The following is a 23,526-nucleotide window of genomic DNA, read 5'->3' as shown; positions in this document are numbered from 1 at the left end:
TTTTTTTTTTTTCCTGTTTCAATTGTGGCGCATAAAGACACTTGCGCTTGTTTTTTTTCTGTGATGACAGAGAAAACAGAACACTGCAGACATCCTTCAGAACCTGACGGGAAGAAACATTTCGGATTATCTGGTGAAGACCTATGTGCAGATCATAGCCAAAAGGTCATTATTTACTAAACTTGGCCCTTGCTTTTTTCAGTCCTGATTAGGGGAATTACAGGTCTAAAAATAGCACACTGATGGGGAAAAATCCCAAATTTTGGCCTGATGTTGGCTTTTGGAAGTTTAGGGTATTCTCCCAACCTAGAAAAGATAAGTATTATGAACTTTAAGTTGTCAGCATCAAGGTAAGGCTGCCTGGTGTAATCACAGGGCTGTGCATTAGAAAAATTCTGGAGATCAGATGTACAGTATTATGATTATAGTTAACAATACTATATTACATACTCCAAAGATGTGAAGAAACTAAATCTTAAATATGCTTGCCACAAAAAAAAAGAGGTGATGATTTTAGGACATGATGGAGGTATCATGGTAATCATAATACCTAAATACATCAAATCAAACTGTTATACACCTTAAATTTACATCGTGTTCTATGTCAGTTGCATGTCAATAAAAAAATCTCGATTCAAATTTGAATTCTACTTACCATCTGCTTTACCAGGAGCAACGAGTTATCCTTTAAAAAGTCTTTGTTTGTAGAGTATGTGATCATACCATTGCTCTTATTATTTTGTTAGGAAGATTGAAGGACACTGATATATATAAAGTGCCTCTCGTGAATGGAACGTGTGATAATGTGGACAATATGTGGCATTATGGAGTCCAGGTGGCCTGACGTGGCTGTGGAGCCTTGGAACAGCCCCAAAGTTTCCAGGGCTATCGAGGCACAGCGTTGAATACTTGATGCCCAGGAAATGTTTGTTCTGGTGTCCTTTTGGCTTGTTGGGCTTTTCTGTTAGGTGTTCTCAGTGACTTTAAATGCTTGAATGATAATTACTGTCGAGTTTCCGAGAAAGAGGCATAACCTTTCCATGTCCTCTGTAGTTGACATATTACCTTGAATTCAGTAAGTCTTGGGGCACCTGGCTGGCTCAGTTTGTAGAGCATGCGACCCTTGATCTCAGAAGCATGAGTTTAAGCCTCATGTTGGGTGTGGAACTTACTTAAAAAGAATAAAAAAAAAAAAAGTTTTAGTTCAGTCACATCTTTGTCTATAAGGTGGTTTTTGAAGTGGTTTAATCCAAAGCATGATTTTCTTATAAATGACAAGGTTTTAAAATGGGGAGAAGGAAAGACCTGGTGACTGGGGTGTCCTTCTATGGGTACACCCCCCCGCAGCCTGATCACGGGATTCTTTCTGTCCTGGCTTGTCTCCTCAGGTAGACAGTAACTTCTTTTGTGTTATCAGGAATAGGATCAATGTTTTTTTGAACTGATTTTTGGTTTCTTTTTCTTTGGCTTCTGCAGTTTAAAGAACAAGATCTGGGTGAATGAGTTTAGGTAAGTTGATCTCTTTCTGTGCTCGCTTGTATTTTGTCTGGACTCCTGTAGTTCAGAAGGATGACTTTGATCCCGATATCTCAGATCCCAGGAAGTTGGGGTGTGGGGATTGTTTTGCCCTTGGTGTTTCTTCTCAGTGCTCAGCTCCCACTTCAGATGCCTTTGAAATGTTTGGCCTTCTGATCCCCTTGAGGAGATTCAGCAGTTTCTTGGAGGTCTCTAGGGATTTAACCGGGAAGCACAGTGTTGTGAGGGAAATACCTTATTCTATTTACATTTCCTCCCCACCAAATCAGATTCCCAAGGGGGTCCTGGGGACTCCGGGACAATTTTTCAGGCCTTTATAATGAGACCAAGAAGGTCTTAGATGAAATAAGAGGCATCAAAGCTATCTATTTTCACAGTATTTGAACTCCTTTATCTCTCTCAGTTTTGAAGGAACCAGGTGGCACTAGGGAAGAAAGGAATGAAAAACACTTGAAGCCAGTTTGTACTTCCTAGAGAATGAGATGCCTTATATGGCTGCCCCAAAACTTAGCTCTGTCACTGCAGCCCACCTTTCCTCTTTGCCTTTTTCACAAGGGCCAGCACCCACAGAACTCGGCACAGAGCAGATGCAGACTGGGACCCCTAAAGTGGCCTTCATGCTAGGAAAGAGCCATGGCCTGTCTCTAAGCCCTCCCTAGGCTGTTCTGGTCACTGTCCTCCCCTAACTCCCCGTCTGCTTGCCTTGACACCCAGAGACCCACGTGCAGGTGCAGGCCGGGACCACCAGGGTGGGAGGAGGAGCATCTGTGAGGCGAAAGACCCTTCTTTCTTCAGGGTCTCAGCCATCTCACGCTGTGTGTAATCACAGTGCAGCTTCTTCCCCCTTGGGCAGTAACCATAAGAGTTAAGAGCTTGCCAGAAGTCCTCAGAGGAGGCCAAGATGCAGCTTTCTCCAAGTCTAACTTTGGTCTTGCTTTGAATAAGCAATTCCCCTCCATGAAGCCTGCACACATTCATGTGACGTCTGCTGCTGAATGATACCGTGTACCACACTGTATTTTAATGTTAGGCTGTTCTTTTAGGTATGGAGGGTTTTCCCTGGGTGCCAGTAATTCTCATTCACTTCCTTCAAGTCAAGAAGTTAATAATGCCATCAAGCAAGTGAAGAAGCACTTGAAGCTGGCCAAGGTACGGTATCCATCCTAGGACATGTCAGAAAAATGGGCCCAGAGTTGCCACTCTGTGGGAGTGGTTGGCAGGTACATTTAATCACCTTGCCACTTACTGTTTTGAAGACTTTGAATCCAAAGCCATTTTTGGCATCTACTGATCTTGTGCCGGCCAAGACTGAGCTACTCAGCAGATATTTAATATCTGAAAACATAGGTCAAAAAAAAATTTCAGAGGTTTAAAAGCTCTCAGAATAACTTCACTTCATGAAGTAAATAAACTGGGCTTCAAACCCACTTACCTGAAACAATCACTGGTTAAAAAGGAAATGAATCATTTCCTTTAAGCTGGTGGCAGGACCTTGGAGGCTGTCACTTCATTTCTCAGTATTTTGGGTTTCCCGTTATTTAAATGAGAATGAGAGCTCCGATGGCATGGATTTTAGGATGATGGGCATCCGCAGTAGTCCTAGAGTCTGTAACTCCGCTTTTGAGGCCCAGACCCCACATATCCGACGCATCTGCCCATGGAGCGTAGTTCTGGGTCTCAGGGGGACACCCAGGGGACTGCTTTGAAGAATGCTTACCACCCGGTTAAGCGAGACCTCTGCATCTTGGGACTTGAAGTCACACAGTGTCCCTGTGATTCTTTCAGAATGTGTGGTTTATGGCAACATGAATGCTTTAGATTTCTGGTCATCACTTATTTCTCGGGCGCCAGTCCTGCGTGGTTTCATATCTCACTCGGGTGAACAAGGCAGTAACGATGTGGCCCTTCATAGGATTGTCCTGTTGCCCTTCCCTTGTGAATCATCCCAACTGAGGCAGGTTACTGTTGTTCACAGGACAGTTCTGCAGATCGATTTCTCAGCAGCTTGGGGAGGTTCATGACAGGACTGGACACGAAAAATAACGTCAAGGTGAGGTCCTCTGTTCCAGTAGATTCTTGATGAACAATAATACTTAAGTACTTTCAGCTCATAACGTTGATAGGCGTATTCATGACAGAAAAGAGCAGACTACTGATTTTACCGTGGAGGCCAGACAGCATGGTGGTAAAGAGAATTGGCTTTACCGCCAGACATACTGAGGGAACCGCTGTGACCTTGACCAAGTTCCCTAACCTATCTAAGCCTCGGTTTCCTAATCCAAGAAACCAAGACAGGAGTCACGCCTTAAAGCTGTAGTGAGGATTGAATGAGTTAAAGAGCCGAGGTAGGCAGCGTGGTGCCTGGCCGTTTGGTCAGTGCTCCGCATACCCTGGCCTCTGTTAGGACGTCACCATGTCCTCCGACGCTAATGTTTCATCTTGGTGTACGACTGGCATTTTGAAAATGTGCATGCACAGCTACTCCCGGGAGCAGGATTTGGAAGCATCACTTTGTACCTGGTGTCTTTTATTTTTAGGTGTGGTTCAACAACAAGGGCTGGCATGCCATCAGCTCTTTCCTGAACGTCATCAACAATGCCATTCTGCGGGCCAGCCTGCAGAAGGGAGAGAACCCCAGCCAGTATGGGATTACTGCCTTCAATCACCCCCTGAATCTCACCAAGCAGCAGCTCTCGGAAGTGGCTCTGTAAGCATGGCTGAGTCTGCCTGGGTGGGGCGAGGAGAGGAGAGGAGAGGCTGTTGGTGGAGCCGGGGAGTAGGGGAGGGAAGCGTGCAGCTGGTTGAAGAGTGCCGGCTGAGGATACAGTTACATTATGGTAGGTCCGGGTGAATTCGGGTCCTGGGCAGAAAATGATCACTTCATGAACTGGCTGTCAGGGATTAAACTGCAGAAGATCCAGGATTCTGATGGATCAAAAACCATTACCTTGAGTGAATTTATATAAAGTGACATTGTCAATAAAATCCTCAAATAATTTAACTCACGGTTAACACAGTCGTTCATAGAAAACCAGTTTTATTAGTTTTGAAACCACTGTTTCCTAAACTTGGTGAAGCATGCTTTTATCAGCTTGTCCTTTTAATTCCTGAATCAAGTGTGCGCGCATGTGTTTGTGTGTGTGTGTGTGTGTGAGTGAAGTTTGAAGCCAGTATATCACAGTTTAAAGTGCGTAACCTTTGGAATCCTAGAGATCTGTGACTCTGGTTTCTAAATTTCTAGATGTATGGTGTTAAATGAGGCAATTCATGTAAATTGCCAAGTCCAGCACTCAACACATTGTTGATATTCAGCACGTGTTAGATTCTTTCCTGTGTCCAGAGCGTGGCACAGCTATTTCTGCTTAGCTCATATAGAATATCAGTATATACCAATAGGATCTTTATACCAAGTTTATATAAAATTAATACATATAAAAATAGTTTGTTACGTCCTGTTTAATGGGCTTATAACTGTTCTCCTTTAATAGAATCTGATAGAATTTTTGCTATTTGTTAGATTGATAAGCACACACTATTGTTTTCACTTTTATTTACAGCCAGAAATTAACTTACTTGAATAGTTTCACACTAATACTTCTGCTTTATTTCATTTTCAAGGTACACTAGTCCTATATGTGTGAACATTTACAACTTAATGCTCTTAAGGGTCAAGAACAGAAGGCCAAAGTGAAGGCCAAAGTGAATGCCAGACTTCCTTTAATAATTTCATTATGGCGGGCGCCGGGCTGGCTCATTTGGTTAAGCGTCTGCCTTCAGCTCAGGTCATGATCCCAGGGTCCTGGGATCAAGTCCCGTGTCAGGCTCTCTGTTCAGCGGGGAGTCTGCTTCTCCCTCTCCCTCTCCCTCTGCCGCTCCCCCTGCTCATGCTCTCTCTCTCTAAGTAAATAAATAATCTTTAAAAAAATAATTTCATTATGGCAATGGATTCTTTTTTGCCTCATTGGAATCAGTTTTGCATTTTAATTATCAGGGTTTTTTTAAATTGAAAATAATCATCTTTAACCCTGAATAAAATACATTTGGTCAATGGATTTTTCCCTCTGGGCTATGCCTCACATCTCAGATCTCTGTGTGTGTTTGCGTGCATGTGTGTGTGTGTGTGTTTGCACGCGTGCGTGTGTGCACACACTCGTGCATGCATGTATCTTGCTTGAGTTCTCAACTGCATCGGTGATCCCTCATATCCTCACTGCCTTTCTTTTTCAGGATGACCACGTCAGTGGATGTCCTTGTGTCCATCTGTGTCATCTTCGCGATGTCCTTCGTCCCGGCCAGCTTTGTTGTGTTCCTGATCCAAGAGCGGGTCAGCAAAGCGAAGCACCTGCAGTTCATCAGTGGAGTAAAGCCTGTCATCTACTGGCTTTCCAATTTCGTGTGGGATATGGTAAGAACCCCAGTCTGCTGCCGCTTTCTAAATCGTCAGGGCTGGGGACTGGATGAAAGAGCCTCTGGCTCCTGTAAAAGTGTTTTAGGTAGTCAAAGTGAATGAAAAAGGAAAGGCAGAGGCTGTTGTATACTCTCATGACACTAAATATGGTATCAAATACGGAGCTGATCTCACACCGCAGAGAAAATCTGTCTACACTGCAATGAATACCACTACCATCACTACCACTAATTTCTTAAGTGACCACTTTTCAAAGTAACTTCGAGCTGGAAGACTCTTAGAACTCCAGTGCCTCTACCCTGTCTGGTAGGTTTTCACCTCCAGAAGCAGGGTGTTCTTTGCCTTAGTAGGAAATCCATCTTTCATTTGGAAACTCTATACATTTGACCCAGAAGCCTATCCATCCATTTCAGATACGGTTTTGTGCCAGCACTAACAGATTGCTTCTGTTCAGACCAATATGGAGGACTTCAAAGAATTCTGAAGTTCTAATTTTTGTAAAGTGGAGTTGAAATATATCTTCCTTGACTTCCATTAGTTGTAAGCCACACAGAATGAATTTAATCCTCCTCCCACTGCACAGCCCCTCGGGTATTTGAAGACAGCTTTCATTTAACCCAAGTCTTCCCCACATAAGATGATATATGAGAATACACTTTGTAATCTCCAGAGCACTATACAAATGCGAGTGATGACGGTGAGGATGATGTCTGTGCTGATTAGACCAAGCCTCTCAGACTTGTCACCCTTGTGATATGTTGACTTTCTGTGGCCATGCTCCACATTGTTAATGTTCCTTTGGAAAAGCCAAGCCCAGAACTAACCCTTCAGGCTCTGGTCTGAAGGGTTCCAAGTCTAGAGAGAGTTGATCTTTATCCCATACCTTCATCACTCAGCCCACAGGTTTTGCATGCAGAAGAAGCACTGTCTTGTTAGCAACTTGGTAGCGAACTGAAATTTCCATTTCCCAGAATGATTGGTGAATGGGGTCTCTTTCCTTCTACACGAATACAGTTGACTTTTTGAAACTTTATAAACTTTATATTTATCCCTGTTACACTGCATCTTGTTTCCTATCCATTTGTTTTTGTTTTTATCTTGCCCCAGTAATTACTTCATTCCATAAACACGTACCGAGTGCTCATAATGTATCTGACTGTGGCAAGCGCAGGGGATTCAGAGATGAAAGATCAAGTCTGTGAACTGAGAGACCTCACTTAGCTACCTGTGTATTATCTGTCACTTCCTGGTTTCAAGACTCTGAAATTTGCTAAAAGCAGGTCTTCATCTAAATTGTTGATAAACCTATGGGGAAGGATGGGACTGAGGCAGAGCCCTGTGGTCCGAAGCTCAAATTCTTTTAACAGCCAACAAGCCCACTCTCACCTCCCTGCCTGTGCTTTGCTCTACCAGTTATGAATTCTCATAATTGTCCTGTAGTCAAGCCTTTATATCTGCATTGTAAGGCTTGATACACTGTCAGGACAGACTTTAAAATTATTCTCAGTGTGATGAAACAATTCTGACATTGATGTTATGAGGTAAGTGCTTATAAATAGATGTGAGCTTGAACTTGGGCAGACTATAATATAGCATTAATTATAAAACACACAATCATCTCCAGGAAGAATCATGGAAGCTTATTTGCTGCCTGTGAAATTACAATTACTCTGACCGGGAATCCATCGTTCAGTAAGTTTACTGAGCGTGACACCTTGGCTTAGCTGTTGGAAAGATGGAAAGGGCATGCAGTTTATAAAATCAGCCAGGGTAAAAAGCTTGTCAAAATGTATTGTCAGTATTTTGGTGAATACTTTATGTGGCTTCATTAATTCAAAGTTATTCTCTGTTGGGCGCCTGGGTGGCTCAGTCGTTAAGCGTCTGCCTTCGGCTCAGGTCATGATCCCAGGGTCCTGGGATCGAGTCCCACATCGGGCTCCCTGCTCTGCGGGAAGCCTGCTTCTCCCTCTCCCACTCCTCCTGCTTGTGTTCCTGCTCTCGCTATGTCTCTCTCTGTCAAAAAAGTAAATAAAATCTTAAAAAAAAAAAAAAAAGTTATTCTCTGTTTATCTGCCCTTTCTTGTCCTGTGATGGTGAAGACTTGGGGTGTGTTGTGTCTCTGACTTAGGGGTAAACTCCATTTCCTTGTTCCACTTCTAGTGCAACTATGTGGTCCCTGCCACGCTGGTCATTATCATCTTCATCTGCTTCCAGCAGAAGTCCTATGTGTCCTCTACCAACCTGCCTGTGCTGGCCCTTCTACTTCTGTTGTACGGGTAAGGCACCTCTTGGGGGGTGGAAGGCATATGGTGCCCAGAGTCTGAGGGAAGGCAGGGGACACCCAGTGGACATTTGTCTTTGTGCCTTACCAGGTGGTCGATCACACCTCTCATGTACCCAGCCTCCTTCGTGTTCAAGATCCCCAGCACAGCCTACGTGGTCCTCACCAGCGTGAACCTCTTCATCGGGATCAACGGCAGTGTGGCCACTTTTGTGCTGGAGCTTTTTACCAACAATGTGAGTCCTGCAGGAAGAGCACCTCCTGCAGGGATGAGCCTCTGCGAGCCAGAGGACCGCACCACATCATGATCCTATACCACTTGTCTGTGGTGCTGACACCGCAGACCTCTCTGTCCTTCAGATTCTCTCCTCTCTGGGTTTGCGTAGCACTTCTTTCTCCTCCTTTTCCTTATATTTCTCTGATTGATCAAACCCTTTGGTTTCCATTGACAGGTTCTTTTGTACTCCTTTCTGTTTCGGTGCTGCTCTTCCCAATATGCGGTGCTCTGCCATCTTTGCTTTCCACTTCAGATGTGTCTCTGTGTGATGCTGTTCATTCCCGAGGCTTTTACTGACTGCCCTCTCTGTGTCTTACGTTGTTATCTCCCAGATCTTTGCCTTTGACCCTGACTGTTCCCTTGAACTCTAGTCTCACGTTTTCACTTGCCTAGCGGGTGGCTCCATTTGGGTTATTTCCAGATACCCCGGACTTGACCCGTCCTCATCATCTTCTCCCTCAGGACCTAGTACTTGTCCTGCCATTCCTGTCACACTAGATGGCACTACCATCCACCCGGTCACCCCGGCTGACCATAGTATGGGCATCATATATACTTTGCTTTTGCTTATTTCCCACATTCAACTGTTTACCTTGTCAGTTCTTCCAATTGCATGTCTTTTTAAGGGTCTCTGCCCATTCCTGTTGGCATTGTCTTTGTCCAGACACCTTAACTTAGCACGCAAGGCCTTCAGAGCTGTACGGCCCTTCCTGGCCGCATCCCGCCACACCCTTTCCCGAGGCTCTGTAACTTCATCTGAGTTGGTTGTTCCTTAAACCCTCCATTCTCCTGTAGGTCTGACTTCCTTTCTCTCACTAACCCCTCAGGACCGCGCTCAACTGTGAAGCCTTCCTTTCCTGCCCTATGGGAGGGGCTCTCTCCGTCCCCAGTGCTCCCAAAAGCCCTCACTTCACACCTCCTGTACAACACCTCTCCAATGATGCACTCATTTCCTCCAGAGTAGAGACTGTTTATTAACCTTTGCCCGCCCTGTGCCCTAGCACAAGGCATTCAGCCCACAGCAATGTAACTGTTGGATGTTTGGCCACTGGCTTGATGTACACAAGAAGAATTGTTAAAATGCCAACAAAATCCTGAAGCTGAAATACGGACCCAGACAGGAGCAATTTGCTTTTGAAATGCTAAGCCAGTATTTTATTATGGATTTGCTTCTGATTAAACATAACCGTGTTTCTAAACTTTGCTCATAGTTCTCCACACTCATAGCATTACTGCAAATCCTCTAAAGAGGAAATTTTATTATGTTATATGTCATCAGCTGTGGCTACCACTCTTATTGGTGTCTGAATTCAAAGGTTCAGTTTGACCCCGGGGAATCACATTTTTCTTCTCTCCCATTATTGCAGACCTTGATATATTTTTAGCCTAAACCATAAATGACATTCAGTTTCTCTCTTACTATATTTTTCTTAGAAGCTGAATAACATCAATGATATCCTGAAGTCTGTATTCTTGATCTTCCCACATTTTTGCCTGGGACGGGGGCTCATTGACATGGTGAAAAACCAGGCAATGGCTGACGCCTTGGAAAGGTTTGGTGAGTGACAGCAGCGGCTCGAGGGTGCTTGCCTGGAGATGGCCGTTCTCGTGAGCCTCAGTTCTCCAGACTTTGGGTTGGAAAGAGGCTGGTGACGGGGCATAGGACTTCCCACCACTGAGAAAAGGTTCATGACAATGAATCTGGATGTGGCATGGGTCTTTGGATAGAACATTCGTCTGTGTCTCAGATAGCATTGAGAAAAAGGAGAGGGGAGGTTTAGAGGTAAGGACAAAAACAGTGGCTTTATCCTGAATCCAGGGCATAATGCCACTGGTTGCATTTGTTAGCCACTGGAAAACTCAAAGCACAATTTGAGAATTGGATACAGGCCAGAGAATCAGAAGGAAGGCTGCAAACTTTGGCTCTGACGATGAGGAAAATCATGGGCCTTTTACACAGTCTATAAAAAGGGAATTTACTGCAGCTCTTTCTGTCTTTAGAGTCTTTAAAAATATTTCTCCTGTAGCCACATTACTATTCTTTATCCACTGGCTCATATAGCTAGATGGGCCATGTTATTTAATAGACATAGGAGAGGAACTTTTTTTTTTTTTTTTTCCATCTAGCAGGTACAAAGGAGATACATAAGGAATGTAAGGAATATTCCCATAAAGCCGGGTGATTTAATTGGTTCACTAGGTTATATTATATGCTACTGAAAGAGGCATCTTTCTTTTTTTTTTTAAAGATTTTATTTATTTATTTGATAGAGACACAGCGAGAGAGGGAACACAAGCAGGGGGAGTGGGAGAGGGAGAAGCAGGCTTCCCGTCGAGCAGGGAGCCCGATGTGGGGCTCGATCCCAGGACCCTGGGATCATGACCTGAGCCGAAGGCAGACGCTTAACGACTGAGCCACCCAGGCGCCCCAAGAGGCATCTTTTTAAAGTGCTCTCTAATCTTCCTTTAGTGAAACTTAAAGTTTGCTAAAATACCCTAGAAGTTACCCTGGATTGCTTGCCTTTTTTAAAAAGGATTTTCGGCATGTCTCATTTAAAAAGGAAACATAAGATATGAAATTATAGGTCTAATACATGTTGATTCTGAAATTCTGACTGATAATGAGTCACAATATATTTTCCCAAAACCCTACCCTAAATCAGTCACTCCCTTAATTTTTCCTCCTTGTCATAGGCAATAACCATTGGTGTTTCTAGGAACAGAGATAAATTTGAGCCTGAATTTGAGGAAGGGCCATGGTCTTTGGTGCCTCCATTCTAACTGGATCTCTGCATTGTGTCTACCAGGGGAGAACCGTTTTGTTTCGCCACTGTCCTGGGACTTAGTGGGACGGAACCTCTTCGCCATGGCCGTGGAAGGGGTGGTGTTCTTCCTCATCACTGTTCTCATCCAGTACAGATTCTTCATCAGGCCCAGGTGAGCTTTTTCTGAGAACTCATGGAGCATCTGGTTGAGGGTCACAGAAGAACACGGGGAATCACTGGTCAGTGGTGGTTGCATTGCATTCAACTCAAGACGATCCAGCTAATTTTCCTAATGTGGGCATTCTCTAGCCCACAGCACTGCTGATCCTAAAAACTGTGGAGAGTAGATTTAAAGGACTTCCTTAAAAATTGGATCTTTGTCTTGAAAAATACCTTGAAATACTGATTTTTCTTAAAATGTTTCTCCCAAGACCTGTAGATGCAAAGCTTCCTCCTTTGAATGATGAGGATGAAGATGTGAAGCGGGAAAGACAGAGAATTCTTGATGGTGGAGGACAGAACGACATCTTGGAAATCAAGGAGCTGACTAAGGTGAGGCAGTGAGTACAGGCTGTAACAACTTGTCTTCAGTTTTTTTCAGCTTTATATGTTGGAAATGAGCATTTTTGCTGATTTGATTAATGAAAAGAATATGTGCATCTAGACCAAACTTCTATCAATTTAATTTTATTTAAGATACACTGAGGGGACTTCTTAATTAAAGAAATCCTACTGAGAATACTTCTGTAATGTGAAGTCTGGTTCTCAAGTATATTTGTTTCTCACACTTACATTTATGTGTTTGTTAAAACATACTAAAATTGTATATCTAGTCAAAGCCGAGGTAGGAAGAATAAATGGTTGATTTTTGAGTATCATGGTCTAAAAAGCTGGTATGTCTCTGCTGCTCAGCAGGACAGTTTGTTTCAGCCCACTCTAGTTCACTTTTTTATAATATGTACAATATTTGCAGTGTTTGGATTATACATTTTGGCCCTGTAGAATTTTTTTTTTAATGTAGGCTCCATGCCCAGCGCAGGGCTTGAATTCACAACCCTGAGATCAAGACCTGAGCTGAGATCAAGGGTTGGACGCTTATCCGACTGTGCCACCGCGTCCCAGGTGTCCCTAGAATTTAATTTTTAAAATGCCTACAATATCAAGTAAATGAAAAATTATGTAGATATAAATGACCAATGTCTCTTAAAAAGGTTGATAATAGATTAAAAATAAAAAATTCACTTTTATTTTAAGCTTTTGAATCATTCAGACACAGAGACAGATCATGGCTCTTGGCATATCAAATATGTGACTTAGTTTTATTGATGAGCCTTGCTTCGTGGTGTGTTTGGGTTATAGTTCCCTCTTCCCCAGTTGCTTGCGATAGTTGTGATTCACTATGGCTCTTGAATTTTTGCATTTTGTTGGTTGCAGATATATAGAAGAAAGAGGAAGCCTGCCGTTGACAGGATTTGCGTTGGCATTCCGCCTGGCGAGGTAAAGGCATTGTCTACCCTGTACTTGGCCCTGTTAATTCATATTACCTACCCAATCAAACAACAATGTCTGTAAGGCTTGAAAGTTTTTAAAGCTTTCTCTATTTATGTCTATATGGAGCAATCAGTCATTGAGAAGATGTCAAAAAGCAACAATTTTGGATAATCTCAGGCAGTTTAAGAAAAGAATGCACATCCAGAATGTGTCTTTGTGATCCATTCAAGATGATGAAATTCAAATAGATTTTTTTTAAGTAGGTTTTTTTCTTTTCTCGTTCATGTTTGTGTTCTTTTATGCCCTTTAGGCAAATTAGGTGGTGAAATGTGACTTGGTTGGCTTCCATTACTGTTTTTTACACATTAACTTTGGCTTCAGCCTGACAGCTCCAATAATATTTACAAATATGCTCAATATGTCTCATTATAAATGTTTAAATATCTATAAAGTTCTTAAAACCCCCCCAAATTTGACTCTTTATTGACATTTAAGAATGTTTTAGAGTCGTGTCATCTCAAAACTAAGCTGAGGTGACTATTTTATAAGGGTCATTTATATTCAGATTATTAGAAGTTTGCTTAAACAGCTGACCCAATCTCTTTCAGTGCTTTGGACTTCTGGGAGTTAATGGGGCTGGGAAATCATCAACTTTCAAGATGTTAACTGGAGATACCACTGTTACCAGAGGAGATGCTTTCCTGAACAAAAATAGGTGAGAAAAGACGTGGACTGTATTTTGCCACAAAGCCTTTTTTTTTAAATTTAAATAAATATATTTTTATTTTTCTGACTATAACGGTACTATGTAATTTATAAAAATGTTGAAATAGATAAAGTGTAAAGACAAGAATAAAAATCATCCATAATCCCACTACCTGAAGATAACTACTATTTACATTTTTTTCTCCCAGTCTCCCTCTATTTTTTTTTAACAGCTTTATTCAGGTATAATTGTACATAGCATATAGTTTACTTGTCTTAAGAGTACAGTGATTTCTAGTGATTTCTAGTCGATTTACAAGGCTGTGCACTCATCACCACAATCCAGCTTTAGAACATTCCCACCACCCCCAAACTCTCTATTTTACACATATAAATGTATTGTAAAATTGAGATCATACTATATCTAGATTTTTGAAATTAGTTTATTGAGTCTAGTATGGACATTTCTTAATGGGTTGCATATTCTAAGATGTAGCCTTTGCGCTGCTGCCTAAACCCCCCCTCCCCCATGTACACTTATCTGCAGTTTATTTAATCAGTTCCTTATTGCTGGACATTTATTAATTTCTGTTTTTGACTATGTAAATATGTCCTTGCGTTCATCTTTTATTTCCTCAGGGAACATTCCTACAAGGTAAAAGGGTATGTACTTGCCAAATTGCCCTCCCTAAAGGGTATCAATTATCGAGGCCACAATAGGCCATTATCTGAGAATGCACAGGTCACTAAGCAATCTGATCTTTAGGCGCACCTCCACTTTAGAGACCTATTAGGCAATGTTACCCTTGGGTACTCTAAATATGTGGGGCTTCTCTGGGCTTTTTATATGGAGAGGTGGTGTAAGACAGTGGCTTTTGAACTTTTTTGACCATGACCCATAGTAGCAAATACATTTACCCCTCAACCTAGTAAATACACAAAATCACATAAATAGACATATCTTAAAAAAAAAAAAAAATCTTATCGTGACCCACTAAATTTATTTTGTAACTCACTAGTGGGTGATGACTCACAATTTAGAAATAATAGATAGGGGGCTAATAGCCAATAAAATTGAAAAGAGTGAGGGACTTAGTGTACTCATGGGTCCCCTCTTTTGTCTCTTATCAGTTTTTCAGTAGCAGGGTAGAGAAGGTTTAAGAGAACAGAAATTCTGGAATAGCAGGCCTAAGACTGCATCTGCTTCCCCAGGCTTGTTCCTTCTACCAGGTTCCTGGGATACAAAGCAATGGGAGCAATGGGCTCAAACTAAGGTTTATCACAGCGACCTGTTGTAAGAGCTGGCTTGGGCAGTGTTGCTGGGAGGGCCAGGCACGGCGTCTGTGGGCCTCTCAATCATAACTCTGGAAAGGGCTGGACCTGGGAGTGTGAAACAGGCAGAAGGGAATGAATACTGCTAGAAGACCAAACAAAGGCCAAACGCTGTCCAGAGGTGGCCGATGTGCAGCCAGCAGACTGGATGGGACACTGAGCTTCTCCCACATCAAGGATTCTTAACCTGAGATGGGCCTCATTGGGCCCAAAAGCTGCTTCCACCAATATATTTAAAGCTGTGTATGTAGATATATTTTTTGGTCACCAGATTTTCGGAGAGCCTGTGATCAAAAACAAAAGCAAAATAAAACAAAGATCTCCAAAACAAAACCCTTAAAAACCAGGAGGGTGCCCGGGTTGGGTAAATAGTGGGACCAGGGGGTCTAGACCATGTTGTGGCCGAGTCAATGTATGGGCAGCAAACAGCAGAGGGAGGGAGGTCACACCCAGATTTGCTGGGCCTCCTCTGGGTCTGAATGGCCATGAGGGAGACTTTGGAGTAACAGAGTACTTGGTATGTATGACTGGATCACAGGGCCAAGTCTGGGATGGAGACTTAGTGTTAAAGCCCCAGGATTGTGTGAGTGGGATTGTTGGTAGAAGTAGTGCTGCAGTTGGGATGGACTTGGGAATCTTGAAATGGGACTGAGCCTGCAGATTGAGGTGTTGGGAGAGCCAGGTGCAAGCAGTAGGCAGGACAGAGGCGGGAACCCTGACTGCCAGAGGGGCTGGCCTCTGGGGGGTGGGGGGTGGGGGGCGTGGGGTAGAAAGATTATTCCTTCAAGCTACAGCAAGTGTGCTCACTGGTTATTTTTGTCATGTGCAAGCATGCTTTATAGGAACATGAGACAAGACTGTCTGATCAGAATCTCTCTAAATGCTTGAAACCTGACCAGTTTTTCCTTTGCAGTATCTTATCAGACATCCATGAAGTCCATCAGAACATGGGCTATTGCCCTCAGTTCGATGCCATCACAGAGCTGTTGACCGGAAGAGAGCATGTGGAGTTCTTTGCCCTCTTGAGAGGAGTCCCAGAGAAAGAAGTTGGCAAGGTACGGGGGGCACTAGAAGCCAGCCTGCCCCCTTCGGCAGGCTGACAGTATACCTTTCAAGTGACCACTGGCTTCAGGCTCTTTTTATGCATGGATGCAGCAATATGAAATGCTGGCTCTCTGCACCTACTTTGCAGGGTGGGAGTCCGTGGGGGTGGGGGCAGGGGTGAGTGGACAGACACGTGCTGGAGAGCAGAGAGGAAGTGCTGTGCCCACTCCCACGAGTCCTTTCCCCCTGCTTTTTGGCTCCTTGGCACTTGATATTATAGAATCTACTCAGTGAGAAGAATTTTCCTAGTTCTACTCTGTAAAGAATCATATACAAGTGTGAGAAAGCATGATTAACAAATCAGACAAAAGTCAAGGTCCTTTCTATTACTCTAGGTTGGTGAATGGGCAATTCGGAAACTGGGCCTTGTAAAGTATGGAGAAAAATATGCTGGCAACTACAGTGGAGGCAACAAGCGCAAGCTCTCAACGGCCATGGCTCTGATCGGCGGGCCCCCTGTCGTGTTTCTGGTGAGTATGACTGTGCATGGAGCACTCTTGTTTGGGCCTGAATGGAAAACATCACTTCCCTGAAGTCCTGTACGTCTAGGGATATTGCCGGACTGGCCATCCTTCCTCCGACCAGGAATGGCAGAGCAGCCTTAGAAAACCAGAGGGAAGGAAGTTCCTTTGTTCTTCTCCTTGATACACATTGGGGTGGCTTTGCCATGCCCTCCGATGCTCCAAAGGAGAGATGCTCCAGGGCCCTTGTTTCTCTGGTGTTGGGGCACCCCGGCACGTGGGGCTGAGTCTTGGATATGTGATTTGACCTTTCTCTGGAACATTCTTTCTGACGATCTATGTGTTCATCTCCTGAAGATGGAGATTGTGGACACAGCTTCAAGATCCCCAGGGTGGCACCTGGCTCATTGTCCTAACATACAAATAGATGGAAAACAGAAGATTAAACTGGACATAGCCCCTTGACCCGTTTTCTTCTGCCTGGAAGTGATTACAGGAAGAAGCCTTGGGTTAAGGCTTTAATGTTATCTGGACCATTTGGATCTGCAATTTGTTTCTCTAAGACTAGCAAGTACAATATAACAGGCCAAGCTGTAATGAGCTAGAATAAAAAAAGAAGAAAAGTAATTTTACCCAAACCTGATATGCACTTTAATAGAGATTTCAGACAAAAAGGATTTTTAGTGTGTACTTGTCAGTCATGAAAAGATGATTGAAACTAAATAGCTTTTTCCTTTCCCTTTCTATTCATTTGGAGAAATTTAATTTTACAAAAATTTGAGTTTCCCACTTGAATGACACATTGGTAAGAGTGAACTGGTTACAAACAAGTGTGCATTTTACTGCTGTGTGTGAGGTCTGGTTCTTTGGTCTATCAAGAAATAACTAGACTGGTAAGTTGAAATTTAGGCTCTTTTATTTTATTTTATTTTATTTTTTTTAAAGATTTTATTTATTTATTTGACAGAGAGAGAGAGAGAACAAGTACGCAGAGAGGCAGACAGAGGGAGAGGGAGAAGGAGGCTCCCCGCTGAGCAGGGAGCCCGATGCGGGGCTCGATCCCAGGACCCTGGGATCATGACCTGAGCCGAAGGCAGACGCTTAACCGACTGAGCCACCCAGGCGCCCCAAATTTAGGCTATTTTAAAGATGCTTCTGCATTTAAAAACAAATCTGTCTTTGTGTTTTAACAAATAATAGGACTTATTTTATTCTAATTACAGGATGAACCTACCACAGGCATGGACCCCAAAGCCCGGCGATTCTTGTGGAATTGTGCCCTAAGTATTGTCAAGGAAGGCAGATCAGTAGTGCTTACATCTCATAGGTCAGTAGTGAAGACTTGGCGTGGCATCTGTGTTGTGTTTATTTAAGGTTTTCCAAGTAGCAATGTGATCATTGTATAAAAAATAGAAAGTATAGAAAGGCAAAGAGAAAATGTGATAATCACCTGAAATTCTATCACTAGGACACAACCATTGCTGTCATTGGGCTATATATCTTTGCAGTTTTCCTGTGCAAATCTGTACACACACACACACACACACACACCAGGCATGTGTGTGTGTGTGTGTATTTTTACAAGCAAAATGCAAGCTTTGTACATACACTGTTCTTTTTCACTTAATATCTTGTGAACATTATTTCAAGTCAGTACGTTTAGATGTGTCATCATTTCTTATAGCCCTGAGTAGGCAGTATTCCAATAGGAAATACCCTAATTTATTTAACTGTTCCTCTTTTTGTAGATATTTGGACTGTTTCCACCTTTTTTTTCTTTTTTTATAAGTGTAAACAGCATGGCTGTAAACAGCGTTATCCCCACATCTTGGTGTATTTGTCATAGGAGGCAGTTGTGCCCTAGGAAGCTGGGAATCTATTTCTTCGAAATTCCAGATGTCCTATGATGTTTGGATGGTTAGAGGAGCATCTTTCTAAAACAAAAATCTCTGTTTTCCCACAGTATGGAAGAATGTGAAGCTCTTTGCACTAGGATGGCAATTATGGTCAATGGGAGGTTCAGGTGTCTCGGCAGCGTCCAACATCTGAAAAATAGGTAACAAGGATAATTTCTTGGGGATAACACCTGCTGAGAACACTTGTGCTTATTCTTTCTGTGAGCATATAAATGGTGGCTCTAAAATAAGGGGAAATAAACTGAACAAAATGGTATAGTGGAAAGAATGGGGGCTTTGAAGTCAAACAGACTTGACTGATTTGAATTCTCTTTACCTTTTCCTGGTGTGTGCCCTTGGACAAATCACTTAACCTTTCTGAGTCTGTATCCTAGGAATATCTGCTTTCTGGCTCTGCTAAACAAATGCGGTGGGGAGTTTTACACATGTCAGTATGGTTAGGCTTTGGAGTCCAACACAAACGGGTCTACATCCTGGCCCTACCACTTAGGAGCTCTGTACCATGGGCAAGTGACTAATTCCCTGGGCTTCAGTTTCTCTGTAACATGTCAGACTTCACGTGTCCAGGGGAGGATCTAATGGAATCGTGTGTCCGAGGCACTTGGCATGGCACGTCATGTAGAATAGATACTCAGTAAATGGTAACCAGTTCCTTCTCTCAGATACTTATTTTGAGAAGTTTCCTGAGGATCTTCCATTGGTTTTTTTTTCCTGTGTTCAGGTTTGGAGATGGTTACACAATCGTGGTACGGATAGCAGGGTCCAACCCTGACCTGAAGCCTGTCCAGGAGTTCTTCGGACTTGCCTTCCCGGGAAGTGTCCTCAAAGAGAAGCACCGGAACATGCTACAGTACCAGCTTCCATCTTCACTATCTTCTCTGGCCAGGATATTCAGCATCCTTTCCCAGAGCAAAAAGAGACTCCACATAGAAGACTACTCTGTTTCTCAGACAACGCTTGACCAAGTAAGCTTTGAATGTCCAAAACAGATTGATTCTTCAGGGTGAAGATTCCTGATTCCTCTCCCCCACTCCCATTATGGGTCCTAGAGCAGATTTGGCTGTCTGAGCTTGAATTTCTGATTTCCAACAAGCTATGCTTTTTACTAAACCGCTCTGAATGTGTAAAGGGAGATGATTCTATCTACTTTAGAGGGTTATTGTGAGAATAGGTTGTAATAATAATCACAGTAACTATCATTTTCTGAGTACCTACCATGTGCCAGACATTTTGCCAGGTGTCTTATCCCATTTTAAATTAGATAACATCAAGTACCAACCGGATTCTGGCACTTAGTAGCTATTCAGTAAATGTTAGTTTATGTTTCTCTTCCCTTTTAATCAGGCCTGTATGAATCAAAATAGACGACCGAACAGTTGGTGATTTGAGGGGCAATAGGGAAGCTCAGTTTTTAAATGGTTAAGGCTTTTTCCAGGTATCCCCGTCCCCCTCACACACAGTTTTCTACTTAATCTACTTATTCGATCTTGTGTTCTGCTACCTGAATTAATCTCCACATGGTGAAATGCAATCAGAATAAAGGAGGAGCAAGTAGAGAGGTATTTACAAAAGTCCACCTTTCTTTTGACAGGTATTTGTAAACTTCGCCAAGGACCAAAGTGATGATGACCACTTAAAGGACTTGTCATTACACAAAAACCAGACAGTAGTCGATGTTGCAGTTCTCACATCTTTTCTCCAGGATGAGAAAGTGAAAGAAAGTTACGTATGAAGAATACTGTTCGTACAGGCTGACTAAAAGAAAGGAGGAACTAGCCCTTCCTCCGCACCATGTGAAGTGTTCCAAAAGAAGAGCTGGACGTTTTTTGTGGGAAGAAGTAAACTGGATACTGTACTGATACTATTCAATGCAATGCAATTCAATGCAATGAAAACAGAATTCCATTACAGGGGCAGTGCCTTTGTAGTCTATGTCTCGTATGGCTCTCAAGTGAAAAAGACTTGAATTTAGTTTATTACCTTATACCTACGTGAAACTCTAGTATGGAACCCAGCGGACATATGGGTTTGAAATCACGCTTTTTTTGTTGTTGTTCCTTTGTATTCTCACTGGGGTTGCAACAATAATTAATCAAGTAATCATGGCCAGTGATTATTTATCAAAATCAGAAGGCGTGTTACATCTTCATTCACGAAGCCGTGCCATGCCAGGAGACTGGTTTCCCGGCGACACATCCATTGCTGGCGATGAGTGTGCCAGAATGACTAGTGCCAAGTTGCTCAGAAAGCCTGAAGGACCGTGGTGTGTCGTGCACACTTTTGCAACAGCTGTTATGCTTCAGAGTCCATCAGCATCGGTATCAGGTGACAGAATGGTGCCCTGGACGGGGAAAGCCCTCCATTGTTTCCCTCTCTGATGAGCTGCTCTGGTGTGGCCGTAACATTGCAAGTGTGGGTGGCTCAAGACAGGTGAGACTTGGTTCCATGGGTCTCCAGGGCCACTTTTCTGGGACTCTTTAAATATACTTAGATCCTGGTAAGCAGCAAAGAGCCGCCAAACTGTTGCGGCTGCAAGCTGCTGAGGCCAGGTCACGGGACTAAAGAGCTGGCTTGTTCAAACCTCGGGAGGCCTGTGTCCATGTGTCCTGGTTGTCTGCTAACACGGTACATTGCATCTCAAGATCTTCCTGTTTGACCCAAGTGTAGTGTTATTTCTGGCTTTTTAAATTAATCCAGAATATGAAAGGATAGAGTTGTATTTTGACAAAAATCTTTGTACTTTTAATGTTGTTTGGAATCTTAAGTTCTGTCAGTGACTTGTGAATCCCCTGGGATGGCCTCTTTGTAGAACCCCGTGGCATAGAGGAGTGGCCCCACTAGCTTTATTTCTCATGGAAGCTTGCAGAGGGAACCTCTGATTAGTGCCTGGTGACCAGAAAACAATGTGGTGGTCAAGATCTCATGACAGCATTATATTTGAGTTTCTTTAAGATCATTCAAAATACTCTTAATCTCCGCTTGTTAATCAAGTATTTTTTGAGTGTATGTTGTAGCTGAATTGACCGTGTATGGATGGATTGGGTCTGGAGGAATTAAGTCTCAGTAGATATCCTGTGCCATGTTACTCAGCTAACAGGTTTACAAATATAGGTTTTGTTGTTGTGGTTGTGGGATCCCAGTGAATACTGGGCAGCCTTTTTTTTTTTTTTAAATAGCAACAGTGCAAAAGCCAAAAAAGTCTGTCATAAGGGTCACAAGACTAAACAATGAATACTTTCACAAAAAAGATCAATAACTTTAAAACTTGTTGAGTAACACAACTTGTGCTTATGGGTATATTTGGTACTGTCAGAAAATTGGCTTTGAAGATCTTAGATACCCCATTCTGACAATCTCAAATTTTTCATCTCTTCAGTCCTGAATTTCTCATGAAAAAAATAAAAACAGCAAATGCCCCCACATGAAATACATTTGACTTTTCTGATCCAGTCTTATTTTTTTAGTCAATAAACACTTTAAAAAATATTATTTCACTAATGCTTAATGTGATCTGTCTTGAGACAACAAAAATATGAGGGAAGTACTATTGGGTGAAATTCAAGCCATCTTTCAATATCATTACTAATTTCTTTTTCTAAAATTTAAATACTAACTCTAAAGGTGTTAAGATTTCACATCTATTTGAAATCTGTTTTTTAAAATTTACAGAAAGTTATCACATAACTTGTTTGGCAAAAGAAAATGACTTAGAAATTAATGCCAATATTTTCTAAAATGATAAACAAGTAATGAAGGCCCATTTCCAGTAACTATTGGCATGATGAGGTCATTACATTTTGTGCAGTCTTTAATGATATAAAATTCATAATTTAGTTTCTCCTTATTTAATATTTTTCAAAATCAAACTTTTGTTAGTTTTCCCATTTCACTAGAATCATGTTCTAATTCTCTATTTTATTAAATCAGTGAGCAGCTCCTGGCTCTAATTACTCTGACTTCAAGGCCATATTTTAAAAAATTCAAAAGAGACTGTGAACTGTTTTGGGAAAAAAAAAAAAAAAAATTCAATATAGATTTCCAAGGATCTCTTCTGAAGCTAGAAACAATCTATAGCTACACCCTGACTTCATTGTTACCTTTTAAACTACCCAAATAGTAATCTTCTACATTTTCCTGTGTAAACCTAATTATAGTAGAATTTTTTACCAACTCTACTCAAGTAAAATTTCTATATATTCCCTGTGGAAATATAAGTATGTGAGTTTCAAAAATTCTCAAAGTGTCCAAAGGTTGCCGCTTTTGCTTCTTTTGGACACCTTGGAAACTTTATTATCAACTGTGAATATGAAAAATACAAAAGAAAACAATCACAAAGCCCTTTATACATACATAAACATCCAGCACAGCTCATTGTTAAAAAACAGCCAAACCTCAGACTACTGTATTTCAATCTCTGTACTGAAAGCGTGTGCATTGTGGTGATTAAATGTTGCACGTCTTTCATTCACTGTAATCATTGACGAAAGGGATTTGTCTGTTTTCTTCTCGTGGTTGTATATATCAGGTAAATTTTTTTCCAAAGAGCCATGTGTCATATATAATATTGAACCACTTTGATACTGAGATACTAATTTGTACCCTTGTTACTATTTACTAGTAAGAGTACTCTAGTAATATAGCTCTAATTCTCTTCAAAATTGTTGCATCCCTTTTATAGAATGTTTCTATTTCCACAAGGATTAAGTATTCTCTCTTCTTATACCCTAGGATGAAGCTATGTTTTTGTGCTTTTTCTTTATCATTGGCTCTTCATTCCAAGCACTTTATGCTGTCTCTAATGGGATCTATTTTTGCACTGGAATATCTGAGAATTGCAAAACTAGACAAAAGTTTCACAACAGATTTCTAAGTTAAATCATTTTCATTAAAAGGAAAAAAAGAAAAAAAATTTTGTATGTCAATAACTTTATATGAAGTATTAAAAAAAGGCATATTTCTATGTTGTAATGAGTCACGAAATAAAGCTGTGACCGTTCTGCTGGTCTATGCAAATTTATTTCCGTGCATTCGTAGCACCACCTACTGTTAAAGCTTGTAAAGACATTAGGAAAGTAAGAAATGTCCACTTGTAGTGGGAAGCTCTTTGATTCAAGGGTAGAAATTTTAGAAAAGGCTAAGTGTCCTGTTACGAAAGAGAACTGAGGGGAGTACTTGGAGATAAAGGGTGTTTACACTTTCATAATTCAGGGAAGATAGTAAATAGTAAGTTTAAGAGGTTTTTAGGTAAAA

The 23,526-nt window shown here is 41.9% G+C and overlaps 1 protein-coding gene across 1 annotated transcript in view; it reads left to right on the top strand.

Moving 5' to 3' along the window:
• Positions 1 to 23,273, top strand: part of ABCA1 (ATP binding cassette subfamily A member 1) — a 99,925-nt gene extending 76,652 nt beyond the window's left edge. The window contains exons 28-46 of the mRNA XM_081804081.1: positions 71 to 165; positions 1,477 to 1,509; positions 2,580 to 2,685; positions 3,512 to 3,586; positions 4,074 to 4,243; positions 5,764 to 5,941; positions 8,105 to 8,220; positions 8,317 to 8,461; positions 9,937 to 10,060; positions 11,310 to 11,439; positions 11,699 to 11,819; positions 12,702 to 12,764; positions 13,367 to 13,473; positions 15,709 to 15,850; positions 16,235 to 16,369; positions 17,584 to 17,687; positions 18,324 to 18,416; positions 18,998 to 19,241; positions 19,868 to 23,273. Coding sequence (XP_081660207.1) covers positions 71 to 165; positions 1,477 to 1,509; positions 2,580 to 2,685; positions 3,512 to 3,586; positions 4,074 to 4,243; positions 5,764 to 5,941; positions 8,105 to 8,220; positions 8,317 to 8,461; positions 9,937 to 10,060; positions 11,310 to 11,439; positions 11,699 to 11,819; positions 12,702 to 12,764; positions 13,367 to 13,473; positions 15,709 to 15,850; positions 16,235 to 16,369; positions 17,584 to 17,687; positions 18,324 to 18,416; positions 18,998 to 19,241; positions 19,868 to 20,008 — 2,322 coding nt within the window. The 3' untranslated portion in view covers positions 20,009 to 23,273. The remainder of the gene's footprint in view (positions 1 to 70; positions 166 to 1,476; positions 1,510 to 2,579; positions 2,686 to 3,511; positions 3,587 to 4,073; positions 4,244 to 5,763; positions 5,942 to 8,104; positions 8,221 to 8,316; positions 8,462 to 9,936; positions 10,061 to 11,309; positions 11,440 to 11,698; positions 11,820 to 12,701; positions 12,765 to 13,366; positions 13,474 to 15,708; positions 15,851 to 16,234; positions 16,370 to 17,583; positions 17,688 to 18,323; positions 18,417 to 18,997; positions 19,242 to 19,867) is intronic.
• Positions 23,274 to 23,526: the final 253 nt, after the last annotated feature.

Source organism: Leptonychotes weddellii, chromosome 14 (genome assembly GCF_054177405.1).
Source record: "Leptonychotes weddellii isolate Sample4059 chromosome 14, ASM5417740v2, whole genome shotgun sequence".
NCBI classification, from domain to species: domain Eukaryota; kingdom Metazoa; phylum Chordata; class Mammalia; order Carnivora; family Phocidae; genus Leptonychotes; species Leptonychotes weddellii.
The sequence above is the reverse complement of the archived record's forward strand: the minus strand, read 5'-3'. Positions and strand labels throughout refer to the sequence as shown.